A 12,841-nucleotide genomic window follows, 5' to 3' on the forward strand; every position below is an offset into this window, starting at 1 on the left:
GTGGACAGTGGAATTACTGTAGGCGCTCACTTGTCTAGGTGGGAGTTTAGGACATGATGCCCTAAATGGAGAAACATTCTAAAAGCTGTTTTTAAAAACAAGAAGCTCCATATGCTCTTCGTGTCACTTGCAAAGTTTTTTCTTTTTTTTTGGGATACAGAGACCCTCATCCAATTATTAAAGGGGGTCCAAATTTTAATTCTATCGAAAATTAGTTCTAAGTGGCACATGTTGAACTGAGCATCTATTAAATCTATGAATAGCAAGTAAAAACATCACAGGACAAATGGCCAGAGCTCAAAACTGTGATAGTTTGCAGGATCAGGATCATCAAAATAAGCACTCGCTCAAAATGTGTTTTTCAATCCTTCAAAGCTTGTTTCAAAACATAATTAAAAATTCCTCTTCCATCAGCTCCGTCCATAATCAATGATGAACGCGCAATTTCTGAAAATAGTGCACTGACGGCACTTTAATAAGTTGTTAAATCAGAGGGCAATGCATCAGCGAGTCCTGTGTATGCCTGTGAACAGATCAATAATCACCGTTACTGTCACTACCCTGAGATCCAACGGGGTCTAATCAATCAGCTCAAGATCAAATGCCATCATCAAATCCAGCAAAGACATGAATCTGTCAGGGGTCTCTGCCATCTTATTGGCTTACTGTCATTTCCACAGACGTCTCTCTCCCCCTCTCTCTTGCTCTCTCTCTCTCTAAACCAGCAGCAGCCTCAGCTCATTCACTGTGGAGAAGCACACGAGGAGCGTCCACTCTTCATACGCACTCAACTCATCTTTACGCTGAGAAACACCCGCACAGGTAAGTCACTGGGTGATTTTCAGATGTATTTGTTTGTATGTTTGTTCATTTGTTTGTCGCATGCTTCGGGTCAAAGGGTAGTAATATCTCAATATCTTTAACCCAAGACAGAACAAAATAATTGAACAGAGCAGAATGGGAATAGAATTACTGGTAGGGTCATGAAGTAATGAATACTTTTGATAGTTCCAATAACTTTTTGCATTATCTTCCTTCAAAAGTCAATCTGCAGAATATTCACATATCAGAAGTCACACTGTTTATGAATTACATGATTTCCCATATGCACGCAATGCAGACAGCATTGTTGGGGCTCATATTATGTAATGGAAGAAATGATTTGCATACCCAGGATTTGCACATCTATTTCAAAAATGCCCATGTTTCCTGTTTTAATGTGCTTTGAGAGAAATATTAATATATGCTAACAGTCTTATGTGCCAGAGCCCTGTTAGCCTGTTATGTAAGACTGTACTTTATAATCCACCGGCCTATATCTAGACTTCTAGAATAAAGACGGACTATGGAAATAATAGGGCAGGAGGTAAACATGTTGAAAAGCTTTTTCGTTTTGTTTGAGGATGGTACAGAATCTGCGACCATGAACAAAACTACACCAAAGGAATAAAAACCGGGAGAAAAATATTGTTTCGTTGCTCTATTATGTTTGTCCACCCTGTAACATTCAGGCTAATATGTATGCACTGTGCCACGTGCTGTGAGCTCATACTCTATGTGTCATATTCAAGGTCATTGCGGCAACTAAGTTTTAGCATGAGATAAAAGTACTTCTTTTGCTCATGAGGTTGAATATCTGAGCGTTTCATCTCTGCAGACACGATCTTTGGAACCAGATGTAAAACAGATTTTTTGCACTGTTAAGCAGCAGCACTGCAAAGTTACCATCCTTTTAATAACTATGCATCAAGAGAGGATATTCTCTACATGCATGCGTAAGTCCTTTAAGACATGTGTTGAATGCATAATGAATTTCCTTTTTCTTCTTTACAGCAGAATTCTGTACTTACTGTACTGCATATGTTCATACAGTAGATGCTGAGTACTTTGAATATTTTTCAGTGAAATCTCTCTCCCTCCCTGTTCAGGAATATTAATATTATCAGTGATAAGCCTTTGCATTGAATGCAGCGGAAATCAATTTCATATGGCAAAAGCTCCTGTGATCCCCTTTAGTCACAGCAAATCACACTAATCAGCTGTGTGTGAGTTCCATCTTCAACACACACCTGCCTACGGAAAGGCCAAACAGTCACTCTTGATGCTGCGGTTGCAAATCATGCCATGTGTCCAGGTGAAAAAGGCTAAAAATTGAAAATAAAATTCTGTGCAAAACATAGGAAAACCGAATTGGACCCCCACCACCGCTGCCTGATGGACTCCAGCCAGCACACGCTACAGCTGTTTGACAGCTTAATGACCATCGAGATGAGTTGTCACAAAACTCAAGAGCAAAATTCTAAATTATGGGCTTCACGAAACAGCTTGTCACTGCAGAAGTATCGTTTTGTAAGGTGTTTCTGTACTTTTAATTTGGGAATCTGCAGATGTAGCGCTTAGAAAAGCTCACGGCAAAGGGAATACTGTGTTGTAATGTTACTTTCCTTCATTCTTGATCTGACAAGTGACTGTGATACTAAAAATCAGCACGTAAAACAGCCTCCACTGCCTGACAAAATGCACCAAAATCCAGCGCCTCAGTCATGCAGAATTTTCTACTGATGCTGCAAAGTGCTAGAAACAGTCAGCTGATCTGTACTCGCACGAACAGAGTACTCTGTGTTCTCTGCAGACAAACCCTGAGATATGACATTTTCTATATGTACATTGCAGGAGAGGATGCAGCATGCTGTGGTGCTCATCTCAGCTATTCACATTTAAATGCTTTCCTGATTATAAACCCTTTAATAGTGTGCTCTTTGCCTCTTATGGGAGAATGTGCTGCTGTCGGTAAAAGCATTCAGTAATGGTATTCTGTTTTGTAAATGTCAGGACCTGTTTTTATCTGAACCTTGTTTAAATTTTGCATGCATTCTTGGATTCAATACACTAATTTGAGTGACATTTGACCTTTGGAAATGTTGTTAATGTTTTGTCATAACAACTGCAAATCTGTGTTACTGTATTTTGGACTTTGCAGGTGCTGACAGATTGAACTTTGCTGCCATGGAGGGTAATCACAGTGTCTTGGCTGGCAGCACGCAGCCGTCCCTGTCAGGAGACCACACAGATGGACACGTTTATGAGGTTGCGGTACAGAGCAACTCCACCCATCGCAGCTCCCAGTTTGCAGATGTGGCTCTGCTGCAGACGTTCAAGCCCCTCATCATCCCCTGTTATGTGCTGGTTGTGGCGGTGGGCGTCTTTGGGAATTACCTGCTCCTCTATGTCATCTGCAGAACCCGCAAGATGCACAATGTCACCAACTTCTTCATCGGAAACCTGGCCTTCTCTGACATGCTCATGTGTGTGACTTGCGTCCCTTTCACTCTCGCCTACGCCTTCAATCCACGTGGTTGGGTTTTTGGCCGCTCCATGTGCTATCTGGTGTTCCTCATCCAACCCGTCACAGTCTATGTTTCAGTGTTCACACTCACTGCTATTGCTGTGGACAGGTGGGTGGATCTGCAGGAGTTTTGCTGCTCAGATCTCAAAGGACACTTTGAATTCTTTAACAATTCTTTTCCCCTCCTTCGTCCTTCTGCCCGTCCGTCCTCCTCAGTTAAGAGTCTCTGATGGCTTGTGTAACACAACTGTGCTGCCAGTTTGGCCAAGAATCTCTTGAAAAACTGATTTAGACCTAAATCAAGCTAAAGATCTTGATTATATAAAGGCCAAATCACATAAAGTGAATTTAATCCTCAATAAAAGGTACCATACTGCGAGTGAAGGTCACTATTATTAATATCATTACTGTTACACAGTTTTGTCTTGAAAAGCCAAATTAGAAGAGATTGTGCACCATAACTAGCTGTGAGCTATGAACAAATTTAACATTTATTTGTTCAGTAATCACATAAGTGAAAAGTGTCTTTTATTAAAACTGTGCTGCAGGACTTCATGAGAAATCATGCATTAATACCGTGGATCATAACTACTCAGGCAGTAATTGTACATGAATTTTGTACCCTATTAGAAAGTACTGCTCTCTCTTCATTGCAGATATTATGCGACAGTTCACCCCCTGAAGAAGCGCACCTCTGTGGCGACTTGTGCCTCCGTCCTCACTGGCATCTGGCTGATGTCCTGTGGGCTTGTAGCTCCAGCCGTCACCCACACCTACCACGTAGAGTTCAAAGATGAAGGCTTCACCATCTGTGAGGAATTCTGGTTGGGTCAAGAGAAGGAAAGGCGTGTTTATGCATACAGCACCCTGCTGGTCACGTACGTCCTGCCATTGTCAGCTGTCTTTGTGTCTTATCTCTGTATTACAGTCAAACTGAGGAACTGTGTCGCACCAGGCCACAGGACACAAGACCAGGCAGGCGCTCAACAAGCTCGTAAGAGGAAGATCTTTCGCCTGGTTGCGCTCTTGGTGTCTGCCTTTGCAGTGTGTTGGCTTCCTATTCATGTATTCAACGTGCTGCGAGACATAGACATTCACCTCATTAACAAGCGCTACTTCTTACTTATTCAGCTGCTGTGCCACCTGTGTGCCATGAGCTCATCCTGTTGTAACCCCTTCCTCTACGCGTGGCTACACGACCGCTTCCGCGCCGAGTTACGGAAGATGTTCAAGTGCCGTCATCGCATTGGAGTGCCTGCCAACCACTGTGCTGCCAGCGTGGTCTTGTAGTTACCTGGTGAAGAGAATTCTTTGCTGTTGATGATGATGATGATGTGTTGGCCTCGTGAGTAGAGGTCAGTCTTTTGAGGAGGAGTTCAGTCAATTTAAGGTCATCTCCCCATCAGAGTCTGAGGCATAGTAGAAACTTTGGAAGCAATCAGAGGAGAGTCAGTTGGTTGATGCGATCAGGAATGTTCATCCTCTGAGTACCATGAATATCCACAAATTTTATTGCAATCTCGCCAATGGATATGTGTAAAAAGTTATCATTTGACTGGAGGTTGCCATTACAGGAAAGCTCATAACTGAGAGAGGGTTCGAGGGAAACTTTCCTATTTCAGCAGTTTAATGCGAAAAGTCAAGAGGTCACTGAAATCTAAAGAGGGTCAGAACATGTACAGTATGTCTTTGGAATCATCCTCTGAAAGTCATGACGACACAACCCAAAAGCAGCCCGGCCAGCAGATGTGTCGAAGTGTTGGACAGACAGATGGACAGACTGACTAACACTGGAGAGGGACTACCAGCCAGAACAGTAGGGACATTGTGTAAAATGTAAATAGAAACAGAATTCAATTAACGGTTTCAAAGTGTTCTGCGCAGTAATATCCTTTATCCAATCGTGTTCACAAGTAGTGAACCTCGCTTTTCATACCCAATCACGATACTCTCACCTGTTACCAATGAACCTGTTTCCCTGTGGAATGCTCCAAACAGGTGTTTTTGGAACTTTCCAAATTCAGAAAAAGGATACATTTACAAAAAACAATGAAGCTGATGAGGTCAAACATTAAATATATCGTCTTTGTGCTGATGTCAGTTGAGTATATGTCAAAAAGGATCAGCTGATCATCACATTCTGCTTTATTTGTTTTACACAGCGTCCCAACGTTTTTGGAATCAGGGTTGTGATTCAGTGTTGACAGAATATACCAGAGAGAAAACTGTGGAGAGATGAACGCCTACATATCTGAAATATTTAATGTAGTATATTGTATATATGCTGATGAATGAATGAATGAATGAATGAATGATGATCTTTGTTTTACAGTCTTTGTAAGAAGAAGACAATGACCTTGTAATATAAAAGAAAGTCAGGTTCAGGGTGTCAGCTTTCCTCTAACAAATGAATGAGGTTAAAAACGTACATGACCTAGAAAATGCTAGATAAGAGTTATGCATGATGAACAAAGTGCAGCTCTATTGGATATGAAGATCAAATGAGACTGTCGGCTCAAATTGTATTTGGAAATGTTCACTGCAGGTGTGGTTGTTTCCGCCGGGTCACTGCAGTCAGAACTAATCCTCCTGTGGTGCTGCTTCTTGGAGCCTTATGGAATAAATTGAATTAATGAACTTGCTCCCCTGGGCTTTAATATCCATAAAGTCTGTATATTTGATGAATATGCAGCATATAATTCAAACTCTTTCTGATAGCATTGTATACTGTGTGGTGTGGTGGTGTTTGGTTCTGTGCTGTTTTCTGTGTTCTCTGCTGTATTTTGTTTCTCTGCTTCTTGAGATTTTATACAAAATGTGCAAGACTGGTTTACATTGAATTACAGTCCTGAAATAATCCAGGTTTTCACAGCTTCATTCCAGGTTCCATTACTTACTTTCATGTCACCGGTTCTGTATTCTCTGTATGCACATTTATCTCCTTCCTGCAGGTGGACGGGAGACAGATTTATCTCTGCAGCAGTGACAACTTAACAAAGTCAAGTTTGAAGTGCTGCTGTGTGGATGTGACATGTGTGCCTTTATTTTCACTCTTTTCCCTTCACCATTTTCTTGCATGAAGGGACTCTGGGATTTTGGGAGCGCACTGTATACGGTGCATTCTGTCCGATTTTTACCACTGAACTGCTTGTAAATGATGTAAATGATTTGTGGTAAAAAAAAGGTATCATTTGATCTGTAGCCTGTAATAACAATACATTGTGGGAAATGGTGAATAAAACTACAGGGATCCAATGACCTCTCTGCTTCAGATCAATGTAACTGCATGACTGGCAGGACATGGAATGAATTTATGTCCAACGTGGTCAAAGTGTGGCTGCACTGCTGAATTTACTAATGAAATAGTGGGGAGGACAGAGGTGTTTTCTGCATATCAACTAGACCTGTTGAGGACATTGAAACAATGAGAATTTATGGCTCCCCTTGGTCGTTTCAACATTCTTGGTGCTTGCAAACAATCACTAATCTCCTGCAGTTAAATGATGTTAATTTAATTACATGATGTACCGTGGCAATGAAAGGAGGTTTTTACTGCAAAAAGTTGGATTTTAATAGTGTAATCTGTCACACATACTGCTCAGGATGTCATTTTCAATTAATTTCTAAATGAGAAGTAATAGAACATTTTGTAGACGTTATGAAATTACTCGTTGAAAAACAGATATTCGATCAATATGATGCAGCTTTCACTGGAGGCTGGGTACAATAGACCTTTTCTCAGTGGGAAAAGTACAAGTGTCACTGATAACATTAAAAAAAGGATCACTGCTATTCAAGTGTTGCACTAAAGCATGCCTGTGTGACAGTGAGCCAGCATGAACAATACCAGGACTGAAGCAGCTAAATGGGATTCAGCCATCATTCATTTTATCATTCAAACCTGTGATTTTCTGACTGTCACACATCAAAGTGTCGTTCATGAAACAGGTCCATCATCACATCCATTTATTCTTATATTTCCTTTGAAATAATTTCCTTATACGTCCAACTTTTTAAATTCCATTTCAACACAACTTTATTTGCAAGTACACAGATTATAAGCAGCAAATCAAAACCTCCATCTTTATACAATACACATTGCTGCCTGAGCATAGCTGGTTTTGACTTCTCGCTCTCAGAGAAACATCTTCTGTGTCAGAGCGAAGTCTCGAGCTTCCTGAGGAGTGCGGATGTACGAGTCTATTTCACTGTCGTTGATTTCCTCATCCCCAGTCACATCCCTGAGCTCAGGCTGCTCTACTCTCCTCCTTTTAGCATGAACCACACACGGGGGAGGAAACAGCACTCTCTTCCCCCAGTTCGGTGCCGGATCTTGGCTCTCCTGAGTGTCACTGTGCGGCTCAGGCACTGTGCACGGATTGTCATTTCCATCTCCTGGTCGTTGGACCTTTTCAGCATTCAGTTCACATTGTTCCACATCGGATGCATCTGGAGGCTGCTCTCCAGGCACAGAGGATCGGGAGGGAGCGGTCCCCTCGTTTTCTGAGTCCTCACAGCTGGCCTGACACTCTGCCAGCAGAGCATCCTCATGTGTTCTCAGAGCCCTCCTCAGCAGGGCGTACCTGTGCTTTAGAATATCCTCCACCTGCCAAACGACGTTATCCGGCGTCACCGCTTCCCTGACCCAGGGAATCTCCTTACCCAGCTTACACAGGACCTCCTTTATCTCAGTGATTCTTTTCAATGCAGGCTTGTGCTTATTCACTTTGGCAATCTGACAGAATTTGTCCAGAGAGAATTTCAGGCGCTGCTTATTGGGCCTCAAGGACTGCCAGGCCAAATAGATCGCCGCCATCATGATGGGGACGGGCTTACGGCCAGTCACAATCCAGGTGTCTGCTGCCAGCTCTACCAGGGCCACGGCACGTTTCGTCAAGTCCTTGGAGTCCTCAGCCAATTCTTCAGGAACGTGAAGCGAGCTAACTTTGTATCTGACAGAAAGAAAAAGATTCTCAGCAACTACACGCCCGATGCTGAAATGTTTTTGGAAATGAGAGCCTGAAATGTATCATTAAACGCACCTCTTACGTATGATTAAGAGCACTGCTGGTTTTCTATTCTGTCTGGTAGCTTTCCAGATAGACACAAGGTCCAGCCAGGCTCAAGAGAATTCTTCTCTGTCTACATGTGAACATTTGTGAATAAAAGCTAAATAATCTGGTCTGAAGGAATCAAGGGGAATTAATCGTAAACCTGGGTCATAAAAAAATCTATAGCAGGTTGTAGCATGACTTAAATATGAGAGTGTTAGGGCCAGACTGAGGAAAAACAACGTTTTCAAGAAAATATGAGAAGAAAAAAGTTGCAGTGCCATGAAAATATAGTTGTAATTTCAAGAAAAAAGTCAGAATTTAATTAAATCATTTTGATTAAAAACTCATAAGATTATGACAATAAAGTCATAATTAAATGAGAGAAAAATTATATTTTGAGGAACAAAATCATATTATGAGAAGAAAGTTGTGATTGAATAAAGTTACAAGAAAAAAAAAATCGACAAATTACGAGAAAAAAGTTGAGACTTCAATACTCGTGTGTGAGCAGTCAGTCTGTCTTTTAGATGTCACGAGTGCTGTTGATGATCTGAAATTACAGATTTCACCAAAAGGCACCCGCTCTTATTATCTAAGAAAATGTAAGCAGTTCCATGAACTGTGAGCCAATAGCCAGATGTGTTTTGAAGCAGCAGCTGGAGTCCAGCAGGGACCTGGTTTTCTCCAGACAGCTGAGACCAGAGCTCAGTCACGGCATCAGAGGGTGATTAAAGCTCAGTGGGCTTTATGTAAACGATGTGAAAGGCAGCCAGAATCTGGAGTCCGATGGTCGTCTTATGCTACTGCTCTGCGCTCTGCTGATACGGCAGCATCCCTTTCAGACTGTCTGACAGACACATGAACATGTTTGGCATTCTGGCCTCTGGATGAAGCAAAGTTTAGGGAAGTGGATGTGCACTGCTCCTCATCAGTGGAAAACTAAAACAAGCTTCTGATCAGGCACAAATCTCATTTTTATGTCTCTTGTTGTCTGCACAAAAAGTAAATTTCACCACCTCCAATAAAGTGTAGCACACAGCTGCTTCTGAATTGGGATTAGTGCTACAGTAGCCATGGACTTGTAGGACATGCTGTCATAATTTAAACACTAGTCAGTTTTCTATGAAATGAGACTGTAAAAGGTGTTTTTTGTCTTTATAGTGATTTTACATTTGTGCTTTTGTTGTTTCTAGGGTGAACACGATGTATTGTTAAAAGGGCACGATCAGCTGTATCTTCAGCCTACACCTTTGTCAAACGATGTTTGGTTCAGCTCTTGTTTAACCTGTAACTCTTTTTGACCGGCCTGATAGATGGTACCCCACTGAAGCTTGGCATGATCCCCTCAAACAGAAACATTCAGACCACTGTTCTTCACTTACTCCTGACTGTGGGCCTCCATGACGTCGGTGACGTTGACGATCGGAGCCTCGATGTTGAGAATCTTGACCATCTCTTGATAAACCACTCCCACCACCATGGGGTCGGCATCCAGCAGGCAGCTGATGGTTCCCATCGTGATGGGCCAATTGAGCAGTCTGCAGCTTACAAGCACACAGCAACCAGCCAGGACCTCTTTCTTCTGGAGGCTCACTTTGATGAAACTTTCATGCCGATAGGCCTGGTCGTAATACGTCCGTGAGAGATCCTCGATCTCTTGGTGGACCCTGAGGATCCGACAAATGGCTTTCACACGCTGCAGACCTACAAGGACATAACAAAGACATATGAGCACATGGTCACAGTGGGGTAAACTATATGTAGAAGAGCTACTATGTAATAATATCTCTAACAAGCAAAAGCTCCCCTTGGACAGAAGATCTCACCCTTTATTAGATTTGCACACGGCTTCTTGGTCACAGCTGTGGTTCGGCTGTAGCTGACTTCTGTAAAAAAAAAAAAAAAAAAGCACACAGACTCAAGGCAAAGACAAGGAAATGAGTATGAGTATTAGTATTATTCATGTCACTTAAATACTGCCAATTCAAAATTAACATAAAGAAAATTACACCGCTCCACACTTTGTCATTGTGTCACTCACATTTCCACCGTAACTCCTAACCACACACACAAATACACACCATGTCCAACAAAGGTTGTGTGACCAGCAGCAGTGCAAACATGTTTCTCCACTTTGCTGCTGTAAAACTGCTCATTTCAGCGATAAGAAACACCATCACTCATAGATGGAGCAGTAGTTCGGACAGTGAAACATTAAAGCAACAATCTTGAAGATTTTCATGCACCGTTTAATGAGATGACACAATGGTGACTGAGCCAATGGCCCACTGGTTAAAGTACTACGAACTGGGTGTCTGTGGTGACATTCCCAGAAAAAAAATGCTGTTTTAAGTTACTGCTTTTGCAAATCAAACATCACAGGCAATGCAAAGTGTTTGTCAGTAAGGAACCGTGCTCGTGTTGCTCTCTGTTATCGTTCACATCGTTGGTGCAGATGTATGCGTCAGTAGCCCAAAGAGGTTCAAGCTGATACAACAAACAACACAGGCAAATTAATACAATTACAATGAACATTCGTCCAGAAGGTCTTTATTTCAGTGCATTCCACACTTTCCTCACAAAAGCTTTCTTTTAAAAGCTTGACAGCCTGGAATAAAAAAACAGCATGGGTCCAGACATCGTTTTTACAAAGGCTAAAGCTGAATGCTGAATGGCTTTGTTGAACTTTCAAACATGTTACTGGGCAGCAAATGCAAAAAGCTTCCGGCACTGGTTATGTGATACATCCATCTTTGACATTCCTGCTTGGTTACGAATTGAATCGAGTTCCTGCGCTTGTTTCGCTTTCTGCTCTTTTGTGTTAATCAATGCTCATACAGACCCCCGAGGCCTGTCAGAGCCCTGTGGGTTTACACTCCTTGACAAATTGTTCTCGGCTTAGAAAACACTGCTGATAAGTCTCTGTGTCTATTTATGCTCCAAATGCAGCAAACTACCTGTTCTGAACCCGGCTCATAGACAATGCATTCAAACAGCGGCTCAAACTGTGAGGATTGCACATTAGGCTGCAGTATAACAAAGACATTTTTATGTTATTTTATCAAATTCAGAATGAGTTTGCTCAGGACACAATGTCTTTCCATTTCCTCTAAATTAGACACTTAATAAGTTTACTACCTCAGCTTCCCTGCCACTAAAAACATTTTATCCTAGAAACCAAACCAGAGTTTAACATCCAGGCTTTACAGGCCTGTATTTAATACAGAAGACTGACTGATGATCGGTGGTCTAAAATACTTTTGACTCTTCATCCATTAGTGCCCGGCATGGCCTCATTCAATCTAAGACTGTACTCCGGCTTCACATGTCTACGGGGAGGTTTTCAAAAAGTCTCCCACATGCAACCAATGCTGGGCTGCAGTATCAACCACCTTAGAAAAAACGACAGATTTAACCTTTGAGGCAAACCTGTGTAACACTGAACATTGGATCACACTCCCCAGCACAGCAAGGTGAATCAACCAGTGTGAGTTTATTGTAGATATATTTGTACAGTTGTATCTGTGGGCGAGCTCATTCTTTAGCTGTAAAGAGTCCTGCTGTGTGTGTGTGTGTGTGTGTGTGTGTGTGCTGGTCACTCTTTAGTAGTTGGAGTGAACCGACTCGTGTCTCACTCCGGGTGTTTTAACCGGACTGGCCGCTGTGAGGCCTCCGTGTCGTCGCTGTTCATACCTGAACCTCCGACCGGCTCGTTGGCCAGCACTCCTTCGGACACCACGGAGCCGCAGTCCGCGCACACCAGCTGGGCCTGGCAGTACAGATCATCCTCCACGACGTTTGACGAGCCGCAGCCCGGGCAGTTCAAACCCGCACGAGACATTTCCCAAATTATCTGCCGCCGCGTGCGGACAGCGGAGAGACAATTGAAGATTACGATATAAAACAGGTGTTAGCTGAATCCGAAACCTGCTGCAAAACTCTGCTGGGTCCGTATCCGCATGTAAACAGTTGAACGACCGCTCAACGTTGATGTCGCCGGTCTGACGGGGGCGGCTAAAATGTGTCCGGGCAGCCACACCGTCCTCACGTCAATGGTTCCGCTCTGTCCCCTATACAGTAACACGCCAGTGCGCAGGAGACGTTGAAATATAGCGATTAGAAGTTTGAATAAAATTTTATTTGTATATATTCATTCAGGGGTAACATGGAGAATAGAGGGTGAATGAATCTTGCTTAAATATAACAATCTGTTTGGTCACATTTGGAGCCATTGGCAAACCAAAGAACATAATGACTTGTCCCCATCAAGGCAATACCTAATTCTTCCAGCTTCCTTGAGATGGCTGACAGAGTGCAGCTGTCCTGATAAGGCTGGGCAGGTTCTGTTTCTGGTATCAAGGACAAGAGATTACACTGATTATTGTGTCAGATTGAACAGACAAACTGTCTCCTCTTCGACTATGACCTCAGTGAAGACAGT

General features: G+C 42.6%; 2 protein-coding genes across 2 annotated transcripts; one reads left to right on the forward strand and one right to left on the reverse strand.

The window, feature by feature from the left end:
• The first annotated feature begins 724 nt into the window (after window positions 1–724).
• On the forward strand, window positions 725–6,603 carry LOC143337896 (prolactin-releasing peptide receptor-like). Its single transcript, XM_076757881.1, has 3 exons — window positions 725–822; window positions 2,981–3,455; window positions 4,003–6,603. The coding sequence occupies exons 2-3, from the start codon at window positions 3,007–3,009 to the stop codon at window positions 4,634–4,636; spliced, it is 1,083 nt and encodes a 360-aa protein (XP_076613996.1). The 5' UTR covers window positions 725–822; window positions 2,981–3,006; the 3' UTR covers window positions 4,637–6,603.
• Window positions 6,604–6,897: 294 nt separating this feature from the next.
• Window positions 6,898–12,423, reverse strand: brf2 (BRF2 general transcription factor IIIB subunit). Its single transcript, XM_076757880.1, has 4 exons — window positions 12,094–12,423; window positions 10,227–10,286; window positions 9,783–10,104; window positions 6,898–8,298 (listed from the first exon to the last, which is right to left on the reverse strand). The coding sequence occupies exons 1-4, from the start codon at window positions 12,239–12,241 to the stop codon at window positions 7,482–7,484; spliced, it is 1,347 nt and encodes a 448-aa protein (XP_076613995.1). The 5' UTR covers window positions 12,242–12,423; the 3' UTR covers window positions 6,898–7,481.
• Between the last annotated feature and the right edge of the window lie 418 nt (window positions 12,424–12,841).

Source organism: Chaetodon auriga, chromosome 19, assembly GCF_051107435.1.
Source record: "Chaetodon auriga isolate fChaAug3 chromosome 19, fChaAug3.hap1, whole genome shotgun sequence".
In the NCBI taxonomy this organism is placed as follows: Eukaryota; Metazoa; Chordata; class Actinopteri; order Chaetodontiformes; family Chaetodontidae; genus Chaetodon; species Chaetodon auriga.

Coding starts and splice junctions, on each gene's coding strand:
- LOC143337896 (XM_076757881.1), top strand. CDS start 3,007: ATGGAGGGTAATCACAGTGTCTTGGCTGGCAGCACGCAGCCGTCCCTG. Junction 3,456..4,002: donor ACTGCTATTGCTGTGGACAG/GTGGGTGGATCT, acceptor TCTTCATTGCAG/ATATTATGCGACAGTTCACC.
- brf2 (XM_076757880.1), bottom strand. CDS start 12,241: ATGTCTCGTGCGGGTTTGAACTGCCCGGGCTGCGGCTCGTCAAACGTC. Junction 10,287..12,093: donor CGAGCCGGTCGGAGGTTCAG/GTATGAACAGCG, acceptor TTTTTTTTACAG/AAGTCAGCTACAGCCGAACC. Junction 8,299..9,782: donor ATGGAGGCCCACAGTCAGGA/GTAAGTGAAGAA, acceptor TCTTTCTGTCAG/ATACAAAGTTAGCTCGCTTC.